We start from the raw sequence: 22,344 nt of genomic DNA, 5'->3' as shown, positions 1-22,344 counted from the left end.
GTGAACACAGTGAGGCAGGGCAGTGTGAGTGGAGAGTGACCTGGGGCGAATGACTTCAGCAACGGTGTCCAGGGAGGACTCCTCAGGGGAGGGGACATTCGATCTGAGATCCGAACGAGACAAAAGGAGCGGGTTCTGCACAGACCTCTGAGCAGGGCCTTTCAAGGGCAGACGAAGTGCAAAGGCCCAGGGGCCGGCGCGAGGGCGGCATGTTTGAGGCATGGGAGGGACGCCAGCGTGGCTGGAGCACAGACAGAGAGAAGGTCAGAGGTGGGGGAAGGAAATGGGTGAGGAGGGGGTCAGGCCGTGTCCCTCCAGCCCCGGTGACGGCTTTGGCACTTGTCTATCGTGAGCTTAAGGAAGGCTGCTAACGCTTGCTGGCTTGGCCCACACCGGGAGCTCGTTAACCGGGAGACGCTGCTGCGCCACCACCGAGTGTGTGCGTGAGCATCTCCGGAGCCTTAGGACAGAAAATGAAAACTGTCTTGATTTGTTTTATTAAGTGACAAATTCCTTTGTTGGACGCTAGAACTGGCATGCCACATGGGTCTAGGAATTTGGACTCTGGTGTACACAATAGCGTGGAGCCTTTTAAATCTCTTGTGCCCAGTTTTCTCAAAGGTGTTTCCAGAAGGCCAGGGGGCAGTTGGAGAGGATGTGGAGAAAACCTACAGGAAAAAACCACGCAGCACCACACCCGGTGAATGCTTAATAAATGCCTTTTGGTGCTGAGCCCTCCCCAGGTGTGCTGTTGGCAGCAGTACGCGAGGATCGGGGCTGGGGAAGGGCTGTTATCGTCCACTTTCTGTTAATGATTCTTTCATCTGACCCGCTCAACAGCCCTGGCGCAGAGAGAGCCACCGTGTAAGGATTGTAACCAGCTGTAACCGGGGGTCACGCTCTTTTTTTTTTTTTTTTTAAGGCCAGTCTCAAAGAATTTTATTTACTACATTAAAGTTCAACAAATGGTTTCTCCCACCCTCCAAAAAAGAACAGTGTCATCAATTTAATTTTGTTAGGAGTCACAAACTTTTTATTTAGGAAAAACATTCCCTTCAATGTTTATTAGATAGTGAATCTTATTTAAATGAATAGTTTACTTTTAGTTTTCTACGTAGATCAATTAAAAAGTATGCCTCTTTCCTAAGCAAATTGTGTCTGTCTCATTCTGCATGGCAGATAAGAAATTAATACTTCTTTCTACCTTAAAAATTAATGAGATTTTCCTCATTATGAAATAGTTGTTGCTGTATGGATTACTGTTGTATTGCTAAAAACAAAAAGTTAGTAAAGGATATGGACACCTGGGGAACAAATCGTAAACTATAAGCTCCGTGGAAAGATACATGAACAATGAGCCTTGCGTTGAACCTCCGCGTTGTGGGCATGGAGACCCCGGAGTTGGAGTGCTGCAGTGGGCAGCCCAGACGGCCATCCATGGCTGTCTTATCTACAAGACAGCCTTTGTTCCCATTTTTTTTTTTAAAAAAACCAAGTCACATGTGGCCCACCAAGCTTGGACAGCTTGGCAAGGGCACATGGCTAGGATTAGCAGAAGCTGGATCTGAACCCCGGTAACGCCCAGAGAATAGCCGCCCGGGCGCCTGGCTGCCTGTCACCGCGTGCCAGGTGAAATGGGTTAAGGCAGCTGGAAACAAGATGAGGTCGAAACTGCCGAGGGCTGTGAGAGATGCAGCTGGAGAAGAGGTGGAGGAGGACCGGTCATTCCACTCCGGGGGCGGACACGGGCCGCGCGCAGGACAGTTTGAGCAGGTCCTTGGCAGCGCTGGGGGAAGGGCCCCCCAAAGCCGTTTCAGCACGTTGTTTTACGGCCCGACCCTCAGCCGCATCCCAGCTGCAGCTGCGCCTCGCCCGCAAGCTGACGGCGCTCGCCGGGATTCAGTCGTGAACATTTATTTCTATCTGAATCAGCAAATGGCTGCGTCTGGGGGTGGCGGGGCACCGACCGGCTCTGGGCAGGCGGGCACGGGAGGCGGGCTGCGGGGTCTGGGCCGCGCTCTTTGCGGGAATTAGGTGCCCGGAGCAGGTGCTTCCCAGCCTTTTTCCAAGGTGGAAAATCGGCATCGTCTGCCTGCACGCTACAGATAAGGCTGGCTCCGAGCTCCGCTCTCTCCAGCTTGGAAGGAAGATCGGACCTCCCTAGGGGGCTAGTATGTGGAGAGACGTGCCCGGAGGATGATGACGATGATGATGACAATTACAATCATCATCAGAGCAGCCAACATTTATTAAGCAGTTTTTGTGCTCCGGGGCCTGTGCTGATTATGGTGGAGAAGTCCCGTGTTCTCTTACTTAGGGTTAGCTTCTTTCTGAAGGCAGCGTGGAAGAGGCAGAAACTTGTATTTAGCCAGAATTCCCCTGATGGTCCCTTAAATGGTCTAAAAATCTCAGGTCGTATGTGTGCGTCTGCTAAGCAGTATTATGTACAATTAGGAACAATATGACTTTGCACACATGTATTATCAGTTCCTGTCCCGCCTCACTCTCAGGCTGGTACACTGGGCAGAGAAATGGGTAGAATCACCAATCTTTTTAATTCTCTCTCACCCTCCCTTTCTTCCTGTTTTTTGGTCACCCCCTCCTCTTTTTGCCAAACACACAGATATCTGAACTCTCCCAAGTTAAGTGCTCATTTAATGCAACTCCACTCTCTTTCATTTCATGCTTCAGCAACCCTCCAAGGAGGCTAATACTTTTACTGTTGTGTTTTTACGGAGGAGGCTACAGAGACTCAGAGAAGTTCAGACAAATTCCTGAGGTTGCACAGCTCACAGACTGTGGAGCCAGGGTACAAGCCCTAGACAGGCCCACTCCAGAGCACTCGAGTCATCATCTGAGACGACAGGAGACCTCTCTCCCTGGGGCCCTGCCGTCCCTCCTACAGGGACCGCCTTAGGCCCCCTCAGCTGGCTGTACTTGAGTTTCAGAGCCAACTAATGATCCACCTGTTACCAACTTGGGCCTCACTTTTAAAACTAAGTGTTTCCACCCGTCTGGCCCTGAGATTTAACAGCCGATATTGAATGCACATTAAACACCAAATGATTGTTAACATATTTATTGAAGCTTAACCGGCATCCAGTATATAAAAGATGACTCTCTTATATGGCTGTCAGACCTCAATAAACATGTTTAATAATTAATTGGCATTAAGCAAACGTAATTGTGTGATTCTAAATTAAGTGTTCAGTGAAGCGTATTTTGAGTAGAAAACCACAGTGGTGTTTTATTACTTAAAGTTCAGGCTGTCAGTCTGGCTTTTCACATACCAAGGAAAATACCCTGTATTCAAAGGCACGGACTGGGCTCCTGTCACCTCATGCCATGGGCCAGGAGCTGGCTTTTCCTAGACCCTCGGGTCTGAGAAATGTTTCCTACTTGGCTTGCTGGCTGTCTTTCTGTATATCCACTTTTGGGGTTCTGATGTCCCAAGCCAAGAATTGTGTGATGTTAAAGATGTTCTCTTTAAAATCAGCTTTCGGGTGAATTAACCAGTTCTGCCGTAAACGTGTTCCGTGAGGTGAGTGCAGACACTGAATTGGCCCGTTCCGAGCCGTCGCTCCTAGGGGAAATGCCGGGTTAGGTTCCTGTGAGCCTCTGATCATGACGGTTTTGTCAGCTGATCAGTCATAACCTTGTTCTGTGTGTGCCTCTGTTTAAAGTCGCCTTATTTAATATATATGGTTAATTCATGAACGTTGAACTAACGAGTTCAACAGCACTGTCACTCCTGCCTGAGGAAGCTTCTCTAACACGCGTCCTGCCTCCTCAAGGCACCCCACAGGCTTCCTGCGCTTAGAACACTAGCCAGCACTCCGGCACTGTGCGTGAGGGCCGCTTTAAACAGCAAAATTACCAGTAAAAGCACAAAAATGTGGAAAATGTGGCACTAACTAGACCATGAAAAGGACACTTGTGTACACCCCGAGAGCTGAAACAAGAAGGCAGAACATGGCCCTGTGCATCCTTGGTGGGAATGTGCATGTTGGGCGACTGAAATGTTCACCACCGTGCACACGTTCGACTGTGACCACGAGAGCAGTGCAGGTATCGATTTGGGGGTAAAAAAATAAATTGTGTCCTGTAGGCCGATTCACAGCTGCAGAATCTGTGAACAATGAGGATTGACTGTAATCAGATTCCAGTAAGTGCAGCCATCTGTATACCCAAGTGCTCCACATCCTCTGCCCAGCCGGCCTTTGCACAGTCTGTTCCTCCTTCCTGGGCTATTGTCCACCCAATCCCGGTGGCGCTTTTGCTCCCGGGAGGTACACGGCAAATGTTTGCTCAGTTCAATTGGGTAGTTTTCAAAGAAGGACCCAGAGTAAGTGTCATTCGAAAATGCTTTTTGCTTTTCTTTAGTCATCATTTCTTTCAAAGTTCCTTGCTGTTATTTATTATTTCAATTTAGTTAATATTCTGCCCTGGCTTAAATTAACTTCCTATCTCTCACCTGCCCATAAATCCTTCAGAGACTCTGAAAATTAAGCCATTTTCTCTACTGGCAACTAATCCCTTGAGATTCATGCAGGAATGAGGAAGAGCATGCCCCCTGCAGCCACTCCTGGCTGGGTCGAATGAGTGCGACAATGAAAAACTATCCCCAAGACCTTGTCCATACATGAAACCCACCCACATCCACCCCGCAGGGAGATGTGGATCAGGCTCACATCCTCTATAGAAGCAGCATCAGGAAGAGGATCTGTAACTTTAAAAAGCCACCCGTCAATGGCAGCCTGCTTGGCGCCGTGATGGACAGGTAGGGGATGCTCTGGGACTGTCAGGTCTTGCTGGGCCTCTCATGCAGTTCCCATTGCAGCCCTGCCTGGAAGGTTCGTCACTACAAGTGGGGCTTGGCCCTGGCATGTGGGGAAGCCATGGGTCGTGTATTAGGGATCTTTTGAAAAATTATATTTTAGAAGAGTGGAATTTTATTCCTAGAGATTTAAATATAAATCAAATTATGTTATGGAATTCATGCACACCTATTTTTAAAAGTTGGAAAGCAAAAGAGCAGATAGCATGCAGTCTCACCATGGCTTAACCTACACATTTTAATATTTTGGTGTGTTTGGCCATTTTGTGTACATGTGTGTGTCGGTGCATGCATGTGTGAATTCGTAGTATAATTTTAATCATACTGTACAGGAAAGTTAGTATTCTGCTTTCTTTCCCTACTTAACATGGCATCACAAGCATGTTTCATGGCATTACATAGTTCACATAAGCCTCCTTGCAGACGACTGTAAATTAGTCTATTGCTTGGTTGCACTATAGTTTGCTAACCATTCTACTACTACTAGACATTGTTTCTAGTTTTTTTATTCTAGTTTTTTATTCTCTACCTTTTCCCCCCTAAAGTTAGTCCATGTCTGGGATTATTCTTAGCTCAGATTGTCAAAAATAGAGTTATTGGATCATTGGGTAGGGACATTTTTAGGACTATTGATAACATTGCCTCATTGTTAGAAGTTGAGAAGGGTGCCCATCTCAGCAGATCCTTCCAGCATTGGGTTATCATTTTTGAGTCTTTGCTAAATTTAAATGGGACCCAGAGTTTGTTTCCTCCTGTGACAGTGTTCCACCAGACAGCCAACCTCAGGTGCCCCGCCCCGACCTCCTTATATCGTGTGTTTGCATGTGTGCACAAAATACAATAGATTTTTTCAATTTTTTTAAAAAATTCATGATACTGGCAAATAATTTCTTTGTTTTGTGCTTTTCCCCCAGCATTTCTTGAAAGAATTTTACTTATCTTCCAAAAAATTTCTGCCTAGTGTTTTGGGAGTTTTATTTGGATCTATTCATTCTCTCTTTCTTTCTCTCTCTCCCCCCTCCCCTCTTTTTCTCTCTCCCTTCTTTCTCTCTCTCCCTGCCCCCTTTTCCTTTTCTACTAATGGAAAATGTAGCTCTTGAGGATGACAATTGCCAAACAGAGGCTCGGAGATGAAGAAATCGGCGTGCGCCACTTTGCAGCCCATGAGCGTGAAGACTTGGTTCAGCAGCTGGAGAGAGCCAAGGAACAGGTTATCTCTGGCATCTGTTTGGAGTGGGGGTGGGGGGCGAACACAACGGCGACTGGAGTAGGCTGTGCCCGCTGCTCTCAGAGTACTGGCTGCCTGGGGAGCAAGTCAGAGGGGGAAGGAGAATGCAAGGCGGATGGTTGTGCTTCCTTGGGACTGCGCGGGGTTCCCAAGATGACTCTTGGGTTCCTGGTGTCCAGCAAGTCAGCTGCTTCCCATTGGGTGCTGTTGTTCTGAACACAACACAAAACTTTCTCCCTACCCAGGATAGACAGGGAGGGGGCAAAATGTGACGAACTGGCCTTCATTTGGAAGTTTCTGCTAATATGCTGAGGCAAAACCTCAATGAGTCTGGAACTCTTATTTAGGGAACAGCTAAGAGACCCATTTCATTGGAAATGGGAGGAAATTTCATATTTCTCCTCCTACAAACTGATTCTGAGGAGCAGAACAAGATTCCTGGGTCTAGAGTGGGTTTGAAAACATATGGATTGGCGAGACACTGGGCGACTATCCCCAATGTCTGCATCCGCCCTCTGCGAGCCTTTGGCTGCAGGGCGTCCTATGGTAGGTGAGGCTTCGGTTCTGGTTTTCCACACCGCTGCATCTTCCCCATCTCAGATAGAGTGAGTATCTGGCAGGAAGTCATCCCCTTGCTTTTAGCTTTTATGGTATTCCAATGTGTGGCACTTATGGTTTTATAGCATGCGGCTCATATTATTAATAATGAGCTCTCTAAAAGTCAGTCAAGCAGGCGGAAGGCTCCATCTCTGGCCATAAAGGGGACGTCTGAGGAACGTCTCAAGTTGGGGCGCTTCCTGTGATTTCAGATTGAGTCTTTGGAGCATGACCTGCAGGCCTCTGTGGACGAGCTTCAGGATGTTAAGGAGGAGCGGTCGTCCTACCAGGACAAGGTGGACAGGCTGAACCAGGAGCTCAACCACATCCTGGGCGGGCAGGAGGACCGCATCATCGACGTGGATGCCCTGTGCATGGAGAACAGGCAAGTGGCGGGCCAGGGCCAGCGCCGGGCGGGACCCGGCTGCCCGCCCCACGGGCCTGCGGGCTGGGAGCTAGGATAGCCCAGGGTACGCTGGAGAAAACTGCCTTAAGCAAGAAAGAAGAAAGTCACAACCCCAAAACGATGATATCAATGTCGTGTCTTAGTTGTAAAAAAAAAAAAAAAAAAAAAAAAAAAAAAAAAAAAACCACACACACCTGCACACCTGTGTGCCCGTCCCCTTCTCTCTTCCCTCACACCCCCTTGGTTGGGTGAGAAGCCAGTGAGAGCTGCTTGTTATTGCTATCAAGGAGAAGGAAAAGAATAAGAAAATAAATTGAGAAATTCCCTTAGCTGTTCCTTTTCCCCGAGGCAAGTTTCAGCGTGTGTGCGTGTGCGTGTGTGCGTGTGCGTGTGTGCGTGTGTGTGTGTGTGTGTGTGTGTGTGTGTGTGTGTGTCTGTCTAACTTAATGTTGTGTCTGGCGTCGCCTCTTCCTGCCGCACTTCCCAGCGGAATCATCTTAATGAGAATTATGTGAAAACTGTGTTGACATCCCTTAGGGGTCTCTGCAAGGGCTGTTTGAAAGTGGGGTGTCTGGGATTTGGACATGTTTGACCTTGACTGCATCCATTTAAGAAAAGGTCAAAAAGATGCACATTTTTGTCCTCTTTTCTGCGGTGAGCAGGCGAGGGAGGTGTGGTTTGTAAAAGAGGACTCTTTCTGGCAAGTGGTTTTTGTTTTTCCCTCTTATACTTTAGTGTCTGTTTTATTATTTTTTCCCCCAAATACGTCCTAGTTAAATATATTCTTTCCCAGGTACCTTCAAGAGAGATTAAAGCAGCTCCACGAAGAGGTCACCCTCTTGAAATCGAACATTGCCAAATACAAGGTAGAAAAACCATAATGACAATGATGATGATTCACTATTGTACATCTAAATGTCATTCTATTTTAATTCTTTTTTATGTGCCAAAGATATTTTAGTACTAGCCTGCCCTCCCAGATAGAATCCAATAAGAGCTTCAACTGGGGTAACCAGGAAAAATTGAACACAACAGCAAACAACACCAAAGCGGCTTTTGCAAGTGCTCTTTCTGCGGCTGTTATCTGAACAAGGCGCGCTGAGACCACCGGAATGTGGGCTCATCCACTCTGCAGCCTCGGTCCACGTTAGGTTTCTTATTTGTTTTCTCTATGAAACGTTGAGTCGTCGGATGCTATTTGTCTCATAATCATCCATACGAAAATGGTTTCCAAGTGATGAAGAAACATAGGTTGGGAAATCACAATCTAAACGATAATGTTCACGTCACACTGAAAGAACAGAGCGTTTAAATTCTCCCCACTGTTATTTAGTCTAATTCCAGCACCATTAGTTTGAGAATATCTATTTCTGCAGATGTTAGTTGTAAGTGTTATAATTAGAAAAATCTCCTGGGTTTCTCTGCTTTGAAAATAGATGGATTTCTCTTCCTGAGGGTGAAGTTTTACAGCCGTCTAGCTGCTTGGGAGAACCTTATTTTCCTGGTGTCTGACATTAGCAGTTGTTCTCAGAAGCCTGCATGCTCTTCCTTTCCCTTCTGTCTGGCCACACTTTCATTTACACCCATCTATATATACGCATGCAGCCAAGGAAGAAGATAGCTTTTGCATAATTAATACATAATTTTTTTTAAATGCATGGATGCATTCATTTAACAATATTTATTCAGTTCTATGTGCCAAGCCCTGGCTATGTACTACATATTAATTTTAATGTAAGAGTCTGTTCTAGGGATGACACGTAGGTGGCACATATGCACTTCCTTAATCTGTGTCCACGGCAGACATCACTGATCGATCGTGGCTTTCTTTCCAATCCAGCCATAAGATTCCTCCGGATACCACCATTGGCATATGAAAATAACCCTAGTCACCGTCTATGTCTATTCAGAAAGGATTTCCATAACTTATGACTTCACACATTAAACTGTGTTCTTGCTTCAGATTTGATTTGATTTAACAAACATGCATTGAGTGCCTTTTGTATACAGGGGACTGTAATTGCTGTCATTCTGCCATGCGCCACCATTACAAAAAAGCTCTTGATCAGGCCCATGATCATTATCACTGTTTGTCAGGGACTTGGAGTTAGTTCTAAGTTTTAAGCCAGCACTTGGAGTTTGCAAGGAGTTCCTGTGTGCCGGGAGAGGGTGCGTCTCCTTGGTATTTTTCCACTATTGGCTTTTCTGACAGTGGGTTTTTTCTCTCCCAATGCTGCTTTAGAATGCTCTCGAGAGACGGAAAAACTCAAAGGGCCAGGGCAAATCCAGCAGCAGCGCTCTGACAGGAGTCCTGTCAGCAAAGCAAGGTAGGATCCTGTGCTCCGGGAGGGGCCGCTTGTGAGCGTAGAATGCTGGTCTCTTCCAAACTGCTGGTTTTGTGGATTGGGAGCCACGGTGCTCCTTAGAGCAGGGGTTCCCCAACTTCCACTTGCATCAGAATTACCTGGAGGGCTTGGGAAAACACGGATTACTGGGCCCCACCCCAGAGCTTCTGATTCAGTAGATCTGGGGTAGGACCTGAGAATATGTACTGTATTTCTAAAGAGTTCCTTGGTGATACTGATGCTGGTTCAGGGACCCCACTTTGAGAACCGCTGCCTTGGAAGTTTTTCTAATGACTGGACCCCATTTGGGTATATTCCCCTATACTGTGTTCTCCTTTCCAGAATGTTTTCCCTTCCTTAATGACCAATTTAGCATCTCAAAGGATGTCTTTCAGCCTCCTTGAGTTTCTCCTTTTCCTGGCCTCTATGATCAGAACAGAAAGTCCCATAGCTGCTGAAAGCATCTTATCATGGAATAGGTGCCTTTTTCAAAGAAGCTTTTATTGATTGCAATTTTGTGCCTCCTTCTTGTCGATTCCAATGAAAAATAATGATCTTCCAGGAACAGTCCAGGGGAATAAATAGCAGAGAGCTTGCTTCTGACACTTACTATTTGGAATTCAGTTCTAAGCATACGCCTCAAGTTGAACATGCTCGGTTGGCCCACTTTTTGGTTGTTGATAGTGCAGCCCAGCAGCTATCATGTGGCGGTCTTAATCAGCGCTGGAGTGGCTTAAAAAAAAGTGCTGAGTCTCCAGCCTACATAACAACCAAGGCTCTTTTCCAAGCAACTTCTTTTTTCCACTCAACCAGAAAAGAACACCCTAGGATTGTTTTTAAAAAGAAAACTACAATACTCTATAAAAATGTGAAGTAGCCCATCTAAGTTTAGATCTAGATACCATATATAGCAAACCATCTTTGGATGTTGGTACCCAGTGTTGTCATGGATGTGAGGGATGCCAGCCACACACAAACGCTGTGGCAGAACTGCAAATCTGGCACACCCTTACTAGAACACCTATTATGAGAGGCATACTACCAACAATCTACTGGCATTGGTCAATGGAATATACGAATCTATGGCAACCTATTATGAAAAGCCTCAAACTGGCCGTCTTTGAACCAGCAAGAAATAATTAGACATATTGCAAACATTTTGCTACAAGAAAGTTTTTCGTACATTAGTCATAATAAAAAATCTTGGAGGCGCCGTAAATGTCCAGCAGTCATTAGGTTTTAGGTTTTATGGGATATTAATTATGAAGAATATTATTAAATATTAAGTGAAAAAAGTGGGGCTTTTCCCCATTTTTTAAGGAAAAAACATTGTACGAATTTGTATATCTGTGTATAGTCATATAGAAAATGATATTCAAAAATATATAATGAAAGATTTATACTAATTTTTTTTTTCTATCTGGTAGGGAAGTACCAGTTGTTGTTGTCTTTTTATTTATCTCTTAGTTTGTCTGCCCTTAAAGAGTGCATCAAAAAATCCAAACCAGACTTGAAGAACGGACATTCAGAGTCAGAAAGGACACATACGCAGGAGCATCTGATTGACCCAAGGGTAGAAATGACAGTGGGAGAAGCAGCAGCAGTTGTGTGTATAGATTGTTGCCATGCTGTGGTTGGGGCCAGCGGCCTCTGAGAACGGTTTAAGCAATGTTGAGTCCAGCCAGACATAAATGGGAGAGCGGAGGTTTAGCAGCCTCGCGTGTGAAAAAGGCATAGAGATTTTAGTAGACACTGTTCTCGTATTACTCATCAGGTGCATTTCATTGCCAAAGAAGCTAAGAAAACCTTACATTATGTTAACGGAAGCATGACATTTGGAATAAAGGAAGTGATAGTCCTACTATGTGCTAAACTTGTCAAACCACACTTGGAATATTCCTTTATATAAGTGGCATGGAAACAAATAAGAAATGATTTTTTTTTTTAAGTAAACACTTTTGAAACTGGTCAAAAAATAAAAAAGAATTTTCTATCAAAGCTGTCCATAGATGATTGCAGATTTACCAACAGAGACTCATCCAGGATAGGGGTATGCACAGGAGATGGGCCACATCAAATGGGTCTGAGTCCTTCAGTTACACTGAACTGTGTGTGTTGTTTGGCTTCATTTTGAACTTGGCCATGAATGTGGTTTGGCAGTTTGTGGAATAATGAGCATCCAAGAACAGCTAGCCTTTGTGTAATGTACTCTTTCCCAACATTTAGACGTTTGCAGTCTGCTATGAAATCTCTTGCTATATCTATGCTTCGCCTTGCTATTATTTGCTTAATATTTTTCTTTGAATCAATTTTAAAGTGACTCATTTTACTTGGCCTTGTCCTAAGTATTAATAGTAGCATCTGTGAAATCACTGGTTTGTTATGCCATTTATATTCCTTTCTATAATACCTTCAAATAAATACAAAGCTATTAAAATATGAAATGTATTTTGCACTTTAAATAATCTCCTAAATTATCTTGCCACCTGCCAAGGATATCTCAGCGTGGGAAATTCTGACATGAAGCAAGGAGCTCAGGGCTAGGTGTCATTGTCATTGGCATGGCTGCATGACCTTCAGCCAGGGCCCTTAATTCATCTACACCTTGTTTTCCAGTCCATGAAATGGAAATAATACTTCCCAGCATTTTTTTCCTTCCAATTTTAAGTCTCAATGAGTTAGTTGATATGTCATTGTTTAAAGTCCCAGACAAATGCAAATATTATCATTCTCTGTAAAAATCACGGATAGAAGTCCGTGAGGACTTCCTCCTTTCTGTTTGGCCCTCATGCTGGATTTTATTTTGTTTTATTCTGGACACTCGAGGTGGCCTCTCCATATAAGATACTAGTGTTTAGAAGCTGGGAACCATTCATTGTCCAGAGAGAAGCAACATTGGTTTGGATCCCAGTGTTCCAGAAGAATTACGACTGAGTTATAAATTTCGTATTCCACCTAGTTCAGGATTTGCTGTCTGAGGATCACGGATGCAGTCTCCCAGCAACTCCACAGTCCATTTCTGACCTGAAATCTCTGGCAACAGCCCTGTTAGAGACAATCCACGAGAAAAACATGGTCATTCAGCATCAGAGGCAAACCAACAAGTAAGTGGCCGGACCCTTGGGTTTGGGGTGTGCACGAGAGAAGTGAGATGAGGCTACCAAGAGTGAATGTCGCCCAGGTGGAGGCATGGGCATGAAGGGAAGGAGACCCCTCACATCTAGAAGGAAATGTATTAAACTAAAATGGTGCTTCTGCTTTGTATCAATAACTTGGTTACCAGCTGGAGTCAAGCAAGGAAATAGTACTGGTCATTGCACTCTGAGCCATGCACCGAGTGACTCATATTGCATGGGTGATTTCCATAGGGTAATTGCCTGGCTGACTTGACCTCATCTCCTCCAGGTCACCTTTTAGGGGAGAAACTGCCTCAATGCCCTTGGAACTTTACAGTGTGACACTGAGGTTCTTTGAATGGCAGGGACCACCCAAGCGTCAACGGCCACAGGCAGTCTCGCCTATAAGGGAATCTCATGTCACTCTTCCAGATGAGCAAAAAAGATGGTGGAGAGGAACAGTAGTAATTAGAGCAGAATGTCTATCTGTTTTTTACAGCATGCTGGCTATGGTGTATAAAATCAAGCAAGTTTAAAGTAGATTGATGTGGCCATTAGAGATGACAGAGGCAAAATCACAAGTGTTCAGGCTGGCGTGGTGGCTCACGGCTGTAATCCTAGCACTCCTAGGCCAATCCTATGCCAAAGTGGGAGGACTACTTGAGGCCAGGAGTTCAAGACCAGCCTGAGCAAGAGTGAGACCCTGTCTTCACTAAAAATATAAAAAACTAGCAGGGCATGGTGGTGCATGCGTGTAGTCCTGGCTACTCGGGAGGCCGAGGCAGGAGGATTGCTTGCACCCAGTAGTTTGAGGTTGCTGTGAGCTAGGCTGATGCCACGGCACTCTAGCCCATGTGTCAGAGTGAGACTCTGTATCAAAAAAAAAAAAAAAAAAAGGAAAAAAGAAAAGAAAAAGAAGAACATATTCAGAGCATGGTGAATAAACAGTAAGTTAAAACAATAGATATTACACATGGAGTGTGTAGATATTTCATGGGTGTGCAACCCTTGCTCAGAAAGTCCCCGAGCTTGGTCTGATGCTCTGCTGTCACCGTCTTGGAATTCTTCATCATTCTTTTACAAGGGATCTCCCATTTTTATTTTGCACTGTGCCCTGCAAACTACTTAGCCGGTCCTGCTTGAAAGACCTACAGGGGGCGCCACAATGCAAGTGTGGGAGAACTGGGCAGGGGAGCTAGACCTCCTGCAAGGAGGGGAGGGAGCGGGGGCTGGGGGCCCAGCGGGGTGGGGGATGGGGCACGGGAGAGGGGCAGCTGGGAGATGATTGAAAACATTGTAAAAACAAAATAGAAGAAAGAGAGTGAGGGGAAGATCGCACAAGAGATTAAGATGTATGTGGAAGGAAGCAGAGAGCAGCAAGGGGAGGCAGGGCAATCGCGAAGGGATGACAAGGGTAATTTATTGACAGGAGAAGGTTTAAACATTCTTGAAAAATGAAATCTCAGCTGAAGGATGAAAAGCCAGATGCTGAAATTCAGATACTTCTGAAGGGAGGAAGGAGGAACGGGGAGGCTGGGCAGCAGAACGTGTCCCCTCGTGACCCGCCCCCCAACTGCGTGCCTCGGTGGGGCTCTTTCAAGCCTTCTGTGTCTTCTGAGCCTGTCTGTTCTCAGCAGGTGGCCTCTGCTCCTCATTCACTGAGAAAATGAGACTTCTTGTCTTGAGACCCTCAATGTGCTGCTGCCCTGAAGCCAGCGCTCCCTCCCCCAGGAAGGGCACCGCCCACCCTCTTTCCTCTCCTTTTCTTGCCAGGGCCTTTGCTCCTCTGGGACCTCCTCTCTCAATCTCCTCAACTTCCTGCCCTCCTTTGGCTTCTGCCTCTTCACCCTCCACCCCCAAAACCTTTCCTCAGCCCTGCTGCCTTCCCAGGAATTCCACTCACCTGGAATCTTTATGAGGAAGACCACCTCCACTTCCTCAACAGCCTCCCTATGTAAGCATGTTCTAGTTGGGGCAGAGGGTGTAAAAATTACTTTTTTGGGAGGTGCAGGGGTGCTTGTTTAGAAATGCAGATTCAGAGGGATTTGCAAGAGGGAAGGTTGGAGTTCTGGATTTTATTACTAGTAAGCCCAAGGGAATCCATGCACAGGATGACCTTGGCTTCCGTACCTCCCAGGACCTCTTCCTGCATTGTCAGCTGCATTCTTTCTCTGCAGGTCACCAGCATCCGCAGACTGCCTCCATTGAGTCTCTTTCCACATCCAGATTTCCATTTGGAAACCTATCTTCATCTTCACTGGGTTTAAAGATGGAAATTGTCCTGTTCCCACCTCCTCCCTTTCCCACCCCCACCACAGGCCTACCTGACCTCTTCTCTCTTTCTCCTCTGCTTCCCCCACCTCGGGGACCTCATTCCTTGTCTCTGTCTTTGCCTCTCACTCTCTGCAGACTCTTCTCAGATCTCTTGTCCCTACCACCTGGTCAAGGGCAAGACCCACATTTCCAGCTGCAAGGGGGACAGTTTCTCTAGATAACCTTCCCGCTCCTCAAATTCAATGAGTCGACATCCATTCCTTAGGATGTTTTAAAACACTTTAAAATGTTTGTGCTTTTTGACCCAGATGGTCTGATTCTAGGAGTTTATCCTTAAGAAAAAATCCAGAATGATACCCTAAAGATGTATATATATAAGCTTGTTTACTATGGATTCATTGATAAGGGGGAAAAATGGAAACCCAAATGTCTTCTAATTGGAGCATGGTTAGAATTATGGCAAATGCATGAAATGGAATATTATACAACCATTTAAAGCATGATTTAAAGAATATCTAATGGGCTGTGTCCTCCATCGTAACACCCAGGTTAGATACATTCCATGTCACTTGCTGTCCCGGGCATCCATTGTTTGGTCGTTTCAGTCTCTGTTGTCTCCCAGTGCTCAGACCAGTGCTGGGCCCACGGCAAGTGCTCCTGATGACTTCATGAAGGATGATTGAATCGTCTTCTAACCTTTTGCTTTTGTTCCCTCAGTGCACATCCAGGTGGTTGCTGAGCTTCATGACTTTCCCGCATTCATTTATTGGATACATATTTCCTAAGTGCTTACCATGGGCCTTCAGGGTGCCTCTCATTCCTGCCCCTTCTGCCTCCTTCCCCCAGATCATCACCTCTTCCTTGGGGAGACCCTCCATACCCTCCATCCTCACACCCCACCCGCTCCTCCCAGCCTGCCAATTCAGTTCTGAGCACATCACAAGCCTCACCGCAAAGCCGCGCTGAGTCCCCACTGCCTGCCAAGGGCAGGATCTGTAGGCTGCCATTGGCTCGACACTCTTCTGTGGAGGACTCTGGCCTCTTCTGACAGATTGATTTCCTAATCTCCTAACCATACCCACCACAAACACACGCATTCTCCAGGTTCACAGCACTCTCTCCCTCTATTGAGAAAGACAGACATGTTCGTTTGGCCATGTTTATTTTTGTTTTAATGTGCTTTTGCATGTTTAACTATTTTTATTAATTTTTGAGCCATCGTGCTTTAAATTTTAAAATGTCAAACAACAGTGTATCTCCAAACTGCTCTTCTCAGATACGCAAATCCCCTTCCTGGAAGAAACTACCATTCCTTATTTCTTATATACCCTTCCAAAGGATGCATAGACAAGATAAGCAAGTACATAACATATTTATATATACACACATAAACACTCATATATTTATATAGACATATTCTTTTTTTTTTTTTACAAATGGTGACTAGTATTCATGCAAAAAAAATGGTTTTTTTTTTCATTGTTCTGCACCTTGCTTTTTTCCCCTGTGACAATAGATCTTAGAGATTGCTTCAGATCAGTACATAAGGTGCCTAATGTGCCATCTTTAATACTTAGAAAGTCTTACGTTTCAAACTTTTAATAAATGTTTTATTTGGGGGCATGTAAAGAAACTAATTATACTACAAATGGAGTGAGGGCTAAGAATAGAATGTGAGTCTGGTCTTCTTGCTGTTATTCCCCACGATTTAGCCTTTTGTAACTGAAATAATAAAATAGCTTTGTTTTGCTGGCGCATTATAAATGGGAATGAAGGTGTTCTTTTCTGTTAGCATGTGCTCCCCTGCTGGCTTTCTACTGCCTGACAGTTGCCCCCCTTGAGAGGGTCCGGTGGGAGCCATCTCGAAGAATTGATGAAGAAACCTAGCACTTCACATTTTGAGTGACGTTCAATTAATGGGCAATTTGCTTGAGGGACTTCTTGCCAATGCGTTGGCAGTTGTCTGATGATGGCTGAAGAAGGGATGAGGTTCATTTATCTTTTAAACTGGGTGGCAAAGCACTCGTAGAGGAGGCCGCTGTAAGAGCCGGGTCTCAACCGCACACCACATGGTTCTCGTGTCCCGCCCAGCAAGCCCGTGACTTTGCCATGGTGGGGTGGGGATGGTAAATACGTGAGGACGTGGCGGCCTCCTTGTGCCCTTCCCGCTGTGCCTACAGCTGCTGCCTCTTGTCCCTCCCTGGCCAGTGGTGAATGAGCTCGGAAGTTCCAGATCTTGGGGAGCAGCGAGAAGGGGGTGTCGTGGATCAGAGCAGAGATCTGCGGGTGTGGTGGGAGGGGCGGCTCCAGGGGGGAGGGACCACCGCCAGCTGCTTTCCCTTTACAGCCAGACTTCCTGCAAAGACCCTCCCAGGCGATCCTGCCCCCCCCCCCCCCCGTGCTGTCCAGAGAGCAGGCACAGCAGTGGCCAGTTCTTGACCTAATCCTGGCTTTGCAGCTTCCTAATCCCACCCTCGATGGTGTCCTCATTATCTGAAACCACTGCCGAGGAGTCTGTCTGGAGGCCTGGCCTCTGGAGGACTTTCCTAGACTGCTGAGTGGACATATGCCGAGATCCCCCTGTCCTAAAGCAACCCACAACTACATGAAAACTTTATTTTAATATCTCCCCCATCCTACCAAAAAAAAGAAGAAAATTCTCTCAAGCCTATTTATGCCTCAAGCTACTGCCCTAGTTGTCTCCTCCTCTTCCCTGCTAAACTACGCACAGAGTCATCTCTGTTCATCTTTCTCTCAGTTGCCTTTTGTCTCAGCTCTGCCACTTGGATTCTGAATTTCATCCCTTCTGCTAACCTGAATCATCTCTCTTTCTAAGCAGCTTCTCCTCAACTTCCCTCCTGCGTGGCCGCTTTCTAGAATAAGACAGTATTGACCCCCCACCTTTACCCACCTGAACTCTCTCTCCATGGCTTCCAAAGCCCCACATTGCCCCAGCTCTCCTCTTCCCCTCCAACTGTTCCTTCTCCAGCCCTCTCTTGTCTTCCTCAGGAGGCATCTAGTGCCCTGTCCCGACTTGGCAACTCTGGTGGTGATCTGGCAAATACACACGCGCGCACGCACGCACCCCTGCACGCTCAGCTTTGCACTCTCAGGCCTTTGCCTTTTCCCCGTAGATCCAGCGTGTCTGTGTGGGCACCTCGCAGGCATCTCAAACCCCTCACCTACCTCCTTACCATCGCCCATTCCTTCTGCATCCTCACTGGCTTGGCTTGGGCCATACCCCCACCTGGGTGGTGCCCTTCTGGCTGCTCTTTCTGCTCTGGACCATTCTCAACTGCGCCTCAAGAATACTTTGCCTGAACTTCCTTATGCTACTGCCCTGCTGAAACCCTTTCACACTCCCGCATGCCAATGTATAAACGTCTGAACATTCTCAGCATGGCAACAAGATCATTCATGATCTGGGTCCCTACCAGTTTCTCTGGATTCATCTTCCAGTTTGCCCTGCAGTTCTCTGCATTTCTTCTGAAGGAATTGTGTATTCTCAGGCCCAGGTTATGTCTGGCTCCTCTGCTTACGAGCTGTGTGACCCTGGGCAAGTTAGCTGACCTCTCTGAGCCTTGGTTCCCTCATCTACAAAATGAGGCTAATAAGAGCTGCCTCGTCAGCTGTTGCAAGACACTTACGGAGTGTGCGTGCAAACCTGGTACAGAAGGAGTGACTAATAAATAGCAGCTATTAATTAAGCCTTCCACTGGCACTGCACGTGAGTTTGTGTGTATGCATGTGTCTGTCTCCCAACCAGACTGTTAGTCCTTCAAATGCAGGGATAGGGTCCACTTCTTTTCATCACCCCCTATATCCTATGGCACGGTGCTCTACAGAGAGTTGGGCCTGAGGAGTTGTTTGTTGAATAGGTCAAACTGAGTCAAATGCACCCTCTTTTGACTTCTTCCTTCTCCACCCATCAGTACCACTGGCTAGAAAGACTAAATAGGCCCTCTCCTCTCCCTGGGCTGTGTCACGCCAGGCTCTGCGGGCTCCCTGCCGTGTTCTTTCAGTGTGAAGCTGGCCAGGAGGTCCCTCTTTGTCACTTGAAGCATCTTGAGTTATATTTTGTGAGTCAGCTGTGGCTGCATCCGTATTTCAATGTGAACAGTTTTTAAGTAGTATTGGTGCAGGCATGAGAAAGAGCAAGGGAAGGCTTGCTTTCAAGTGCCGTTATGGGATGTGGATTAAGAGCATGTGCTTCAGAGGCAAATGGAGGCTCGGGTTCCAATCCAGACTCCCCGCCAACTGAGTCCTGCATGTGTTTTTGATCGAGTTAAGTGACTTCTTTGCCTCTGTTTCCTAACTGGAAGAGGAGAGAGAGTGTGGGGGATGAGATCGCTAGGAGCTGGGAAAAGAGAGAGCTTTAGATAAACTGTGTGTCCTGGCCAAGCTGCTTAACCTTTCTGTTACATAGAGTCCAATGCATAAAGGAGGGTGGTAATACAGTGCACACCACAGGGCTTTTGCCAGTTAGGTGAGATGATGCAAGTGAGGCAGGTGTTCAGCATGGCCTGGGACTCATACAGACGATTCACGAAAGATCAGTTGGCCGTTGTGTTAACAGTAGTGCAGTAGCTATTGTTGTTGATGTGCTACTATTATTATTTCTACTGCCATAACTTCTACTGCATCCATTTTACTACCCCCAGCCCTGCATCAGATGCTAGTAAGGGTCAGGCCAAAGAACACAGCCATTACTGACAAACGTAGGCAAGGTCCCTGAAGGTAGACTTTTGGGGAGAGTAGCAAACTCACTTCATCCCATTTCTGAGGGGAAGGCTGTGCTATCCAGAAACATCAGAAAAAATATAACCAAATGTCTCTTCACCACACCTTTGAACGTCGCTCAGATGGCATCCCTTGGCATCCACGGAAGAGTTAAGCCTTATCTTTTGTTTCCAAGAGGCAGCCACATACAGATGATCTGATCTTGTTAAGAAACAGGCGTCAGCTTGAGCACTGGTGTGATTGCATCTCAAACCCATCAGCTGGTGAAAAGGGAGCTTGGATCAGAAGGTCTGTGCAAAATATTGAAAATGAGATTACGAAGAATAGTGTCTATTGAAGGGTCAGGGACATGAAAGCAAAATAGACCCAACAAACGGAGTGAAAATTGAACGTAATTGATAAAGACTATGCAGAATTTTAAGACTTAAAGAAGAAAAGAAAAGCTCTAAGTATTTAGATGAAGAAAACCACACATAGTAATTCTGGAGTTTTCTGTGAACTCAAAGGGAATATTAATTAAGATGGTACAAGTCAATTCAGGTAAAATGAGGTTGAATCCAAAGCCATATATATGTGCAGATATATACATATTCATGTCTCTGTGTGTATGTGGGTGTGTGCAGCTATCTCTGGAATATAAAGAGAGGCAGGAGAATAATTCTGGTGTTCTGATTTATCCTGCTGAAAGGAATTGAAACTTTGCTATTAAGGTGATTTCCACATCATTTTAGCACAGCAATGCTAAGAAAATCCCCAAAATAAAGTAAAGACTATTTTTTCAATTTCCAGGCCAAAGGAAACTGATTGAAGTTTTAGATGACTATCAAATCATTTCCCAACTATATTTAAATTTTGTATAAAGTGAAAGGGAAGAATGTATGCCCACATGTCTATCCATGCATATAGACAAAGTTTGACTTCCAAGTAAACAATATGATCTTTTCAAATGCACATTCCAGCACTTATATATCCCAGTGAGTCAAAATAGTCACCTTGGAAAGCAGCCTAATTATCTTAATGATTCTGCAATTATTGAAACCTCTTTTGAAATACCTACTCGTTATTCTTTCCATAGATACTTACGTGCCATGAAAAAGGAAAAGCATTTATTTAATTAAATATATGTATTGAGCACCTGTCAGGCATTGTGCTAGGTATCAAGAATATGGACATCACTAACACAAAAGTTGGGTCTGATATGATTATTTACTAACTCAAAGCAACATTACCAAGTGTGCCCACCAGTCTTATTTGTTAGACTTGGTTGTTTCCACAAGTCAGATCCACCCCAAAGAACCAAAGTGTGACACTGCTAAGGATTTTCACAATTCATTGTCATCTTTAAAAATGAGCACTTCCCAAACAGAAATTCTATAAGATGTTTTGGGCAGTGGTGGAATAATTATTTAGCTTCCCAGGGGAACTATGTTTTGGGAGAGGACTAACATGAATGACCTCTTTATTTTATTTTTTAATCATTCATTTTACTTTTTGATTTTTATATGTTCTTTCAATAGAGTATATATTATTTATGCACACACACATACATACATACATACAAACAAATGCTCCATTTTTAGTATATATGCTAAACTTATTAGGGCACTCATGGGCTTCCCAGATAGCCACCTCACAGCCCTGAGAGCTGATGGGATGTTCATGTCATTTTCTCCCCTTTTCCAGAATCCTAGGGAATCGTGTGGCTGAGCTGGAAAAAAAATTAAGAACTCTGGAAGTTTCTGGTTTGTGGAGTCTTCCAGGTAAGCAGAACTTCCTGAAAACTGGTTTTCATTTTTCAGGAAAAGGAAGCTCTCATATACTTTTCAAGAAGAGTCTACCTTTTTAATGTCCTTTTGTTTGGAGCTCATTGCTAAAAAAAAAAAAAAAAAAAATCTACAAGTGTTTTAAACTTGGAAACTGTCACTTTGGTGGGGGGATGTGGAATCAGAAAAATACAAGAATTCAGGATCTCATGAATGGAACTATGAAGTTTTGTTCACCTGAATTCGGAAATTGTTGTTATGTCTGTATATTTTTTTAAACTTTTGTCAATGTAGTGAATTGTTACTTTTTTTATCTGTAGGTACCTTATAAAGATTTATTCAATGTAATCACAACTCCTAAAAATGAATGTAAGAATATATAAGGATTTGTTGAATTTAATCATCAGACCTAAAAGTGAATATAAGAACTTACAAAGATTTGTACAATTTAATCATCCGTCCTAAAATTGAATGTGAGAACGCATGAAGATTTGTTCGATTTAATCACCAGTACTAAAAATGAATATAAGAGCCAACAATTTTTCTAACCCAAATGTACTCCACAACCTCCCTCCCCTCCCTTCCCCCATCTGATTTTTTTGCAGCTTCAAAATCAAAATTTCCTATGGAAAAATTGTTTTCCCATTTGCACACTGTGTTTCCCTTTAATTAGCTGCATTTACCCCATTTGTCTTGGTAAAATACCCCTTTCATGAAACCCCCCTTCAGCCATTCCCCCTTGTCTACTCTCTTCGGAAACTTATATTTATCGTTTTCCACCACCTCCTCTTTCCCTGGAAGCCACGTTGTACATATATTTTTAGTTACTTAACCTTTCTGCACAAACTAGTCTCCTTTACCCTTGAATCATGTGGGCTGCTTCCCTGGAGTGGTTGATAAATAAAAATTACCACAGGGAGGTGGACAACAACATCAGGTTTTCTTAAATGTAAATCTGAATAGCTGCCTTAGGTTGCCTGGGTGTTTGCTTCGTAAATTGGAATTTTTAGCAGCGATTCCTTGAACTTGATGTCAAAA

General features: G+C 45.0%; 1 protein-coding gene across 2 annotated transcripts in view; it reads left to right on the top strand.

The window, feature by feature from the left end:
* The window catches only part of CCDC149 (coiled-coil domain containing 149), a 97,382-nt gene that overhangs the window by 61,452 nt on the left and 13,586 nt on the right, over positions 1-22,344 (top strand). For both annotated transcript variants that reach the window (XM_012737473.3, XM_012737471.3), the window contains exons 5-10: positions 5,931-6,047; positions 6,875-7,047; positions 7,862-7,934; positions 9,311-9,395; positions 12,373-12,517; positions 21,227-21,303. In XM_012737473.3, the coding sequence (XP_012592927.1) occupies positions 5,931-6,047; positions 6,875-7,047; positions 7,862-7,934; positions 9,311-9,395; positions 12,373-12,517; positions 21,227-21,303 (670 nt within the window). The remainder of the gene's footprint in view (positions 1-5,930; positions 6,048-6,874; positions 7,048-7,861; positions 7,935-9,310; positions 9,396-12,372; positions 12,518-21,226; positions 21,304-22,344) is intronic.

Source organism: Microcebus murinus, chromosome 3 (assembly GCF_040939455.1).
Source record: "Microcebus murinus isolate Inina chromosome 3, M.murinus_Inina_mat1.0, whole genome shotgun sequence".
Lineage (NCBI taxonomy): Eukaryota > Metazoa > Chordata > Mammalia > Primates > Cheirogaleidae > Microcebus > Microcebus murinus.
This window is presented reverse-complemented; position numbering and strand designations above follow the sequence as displayed.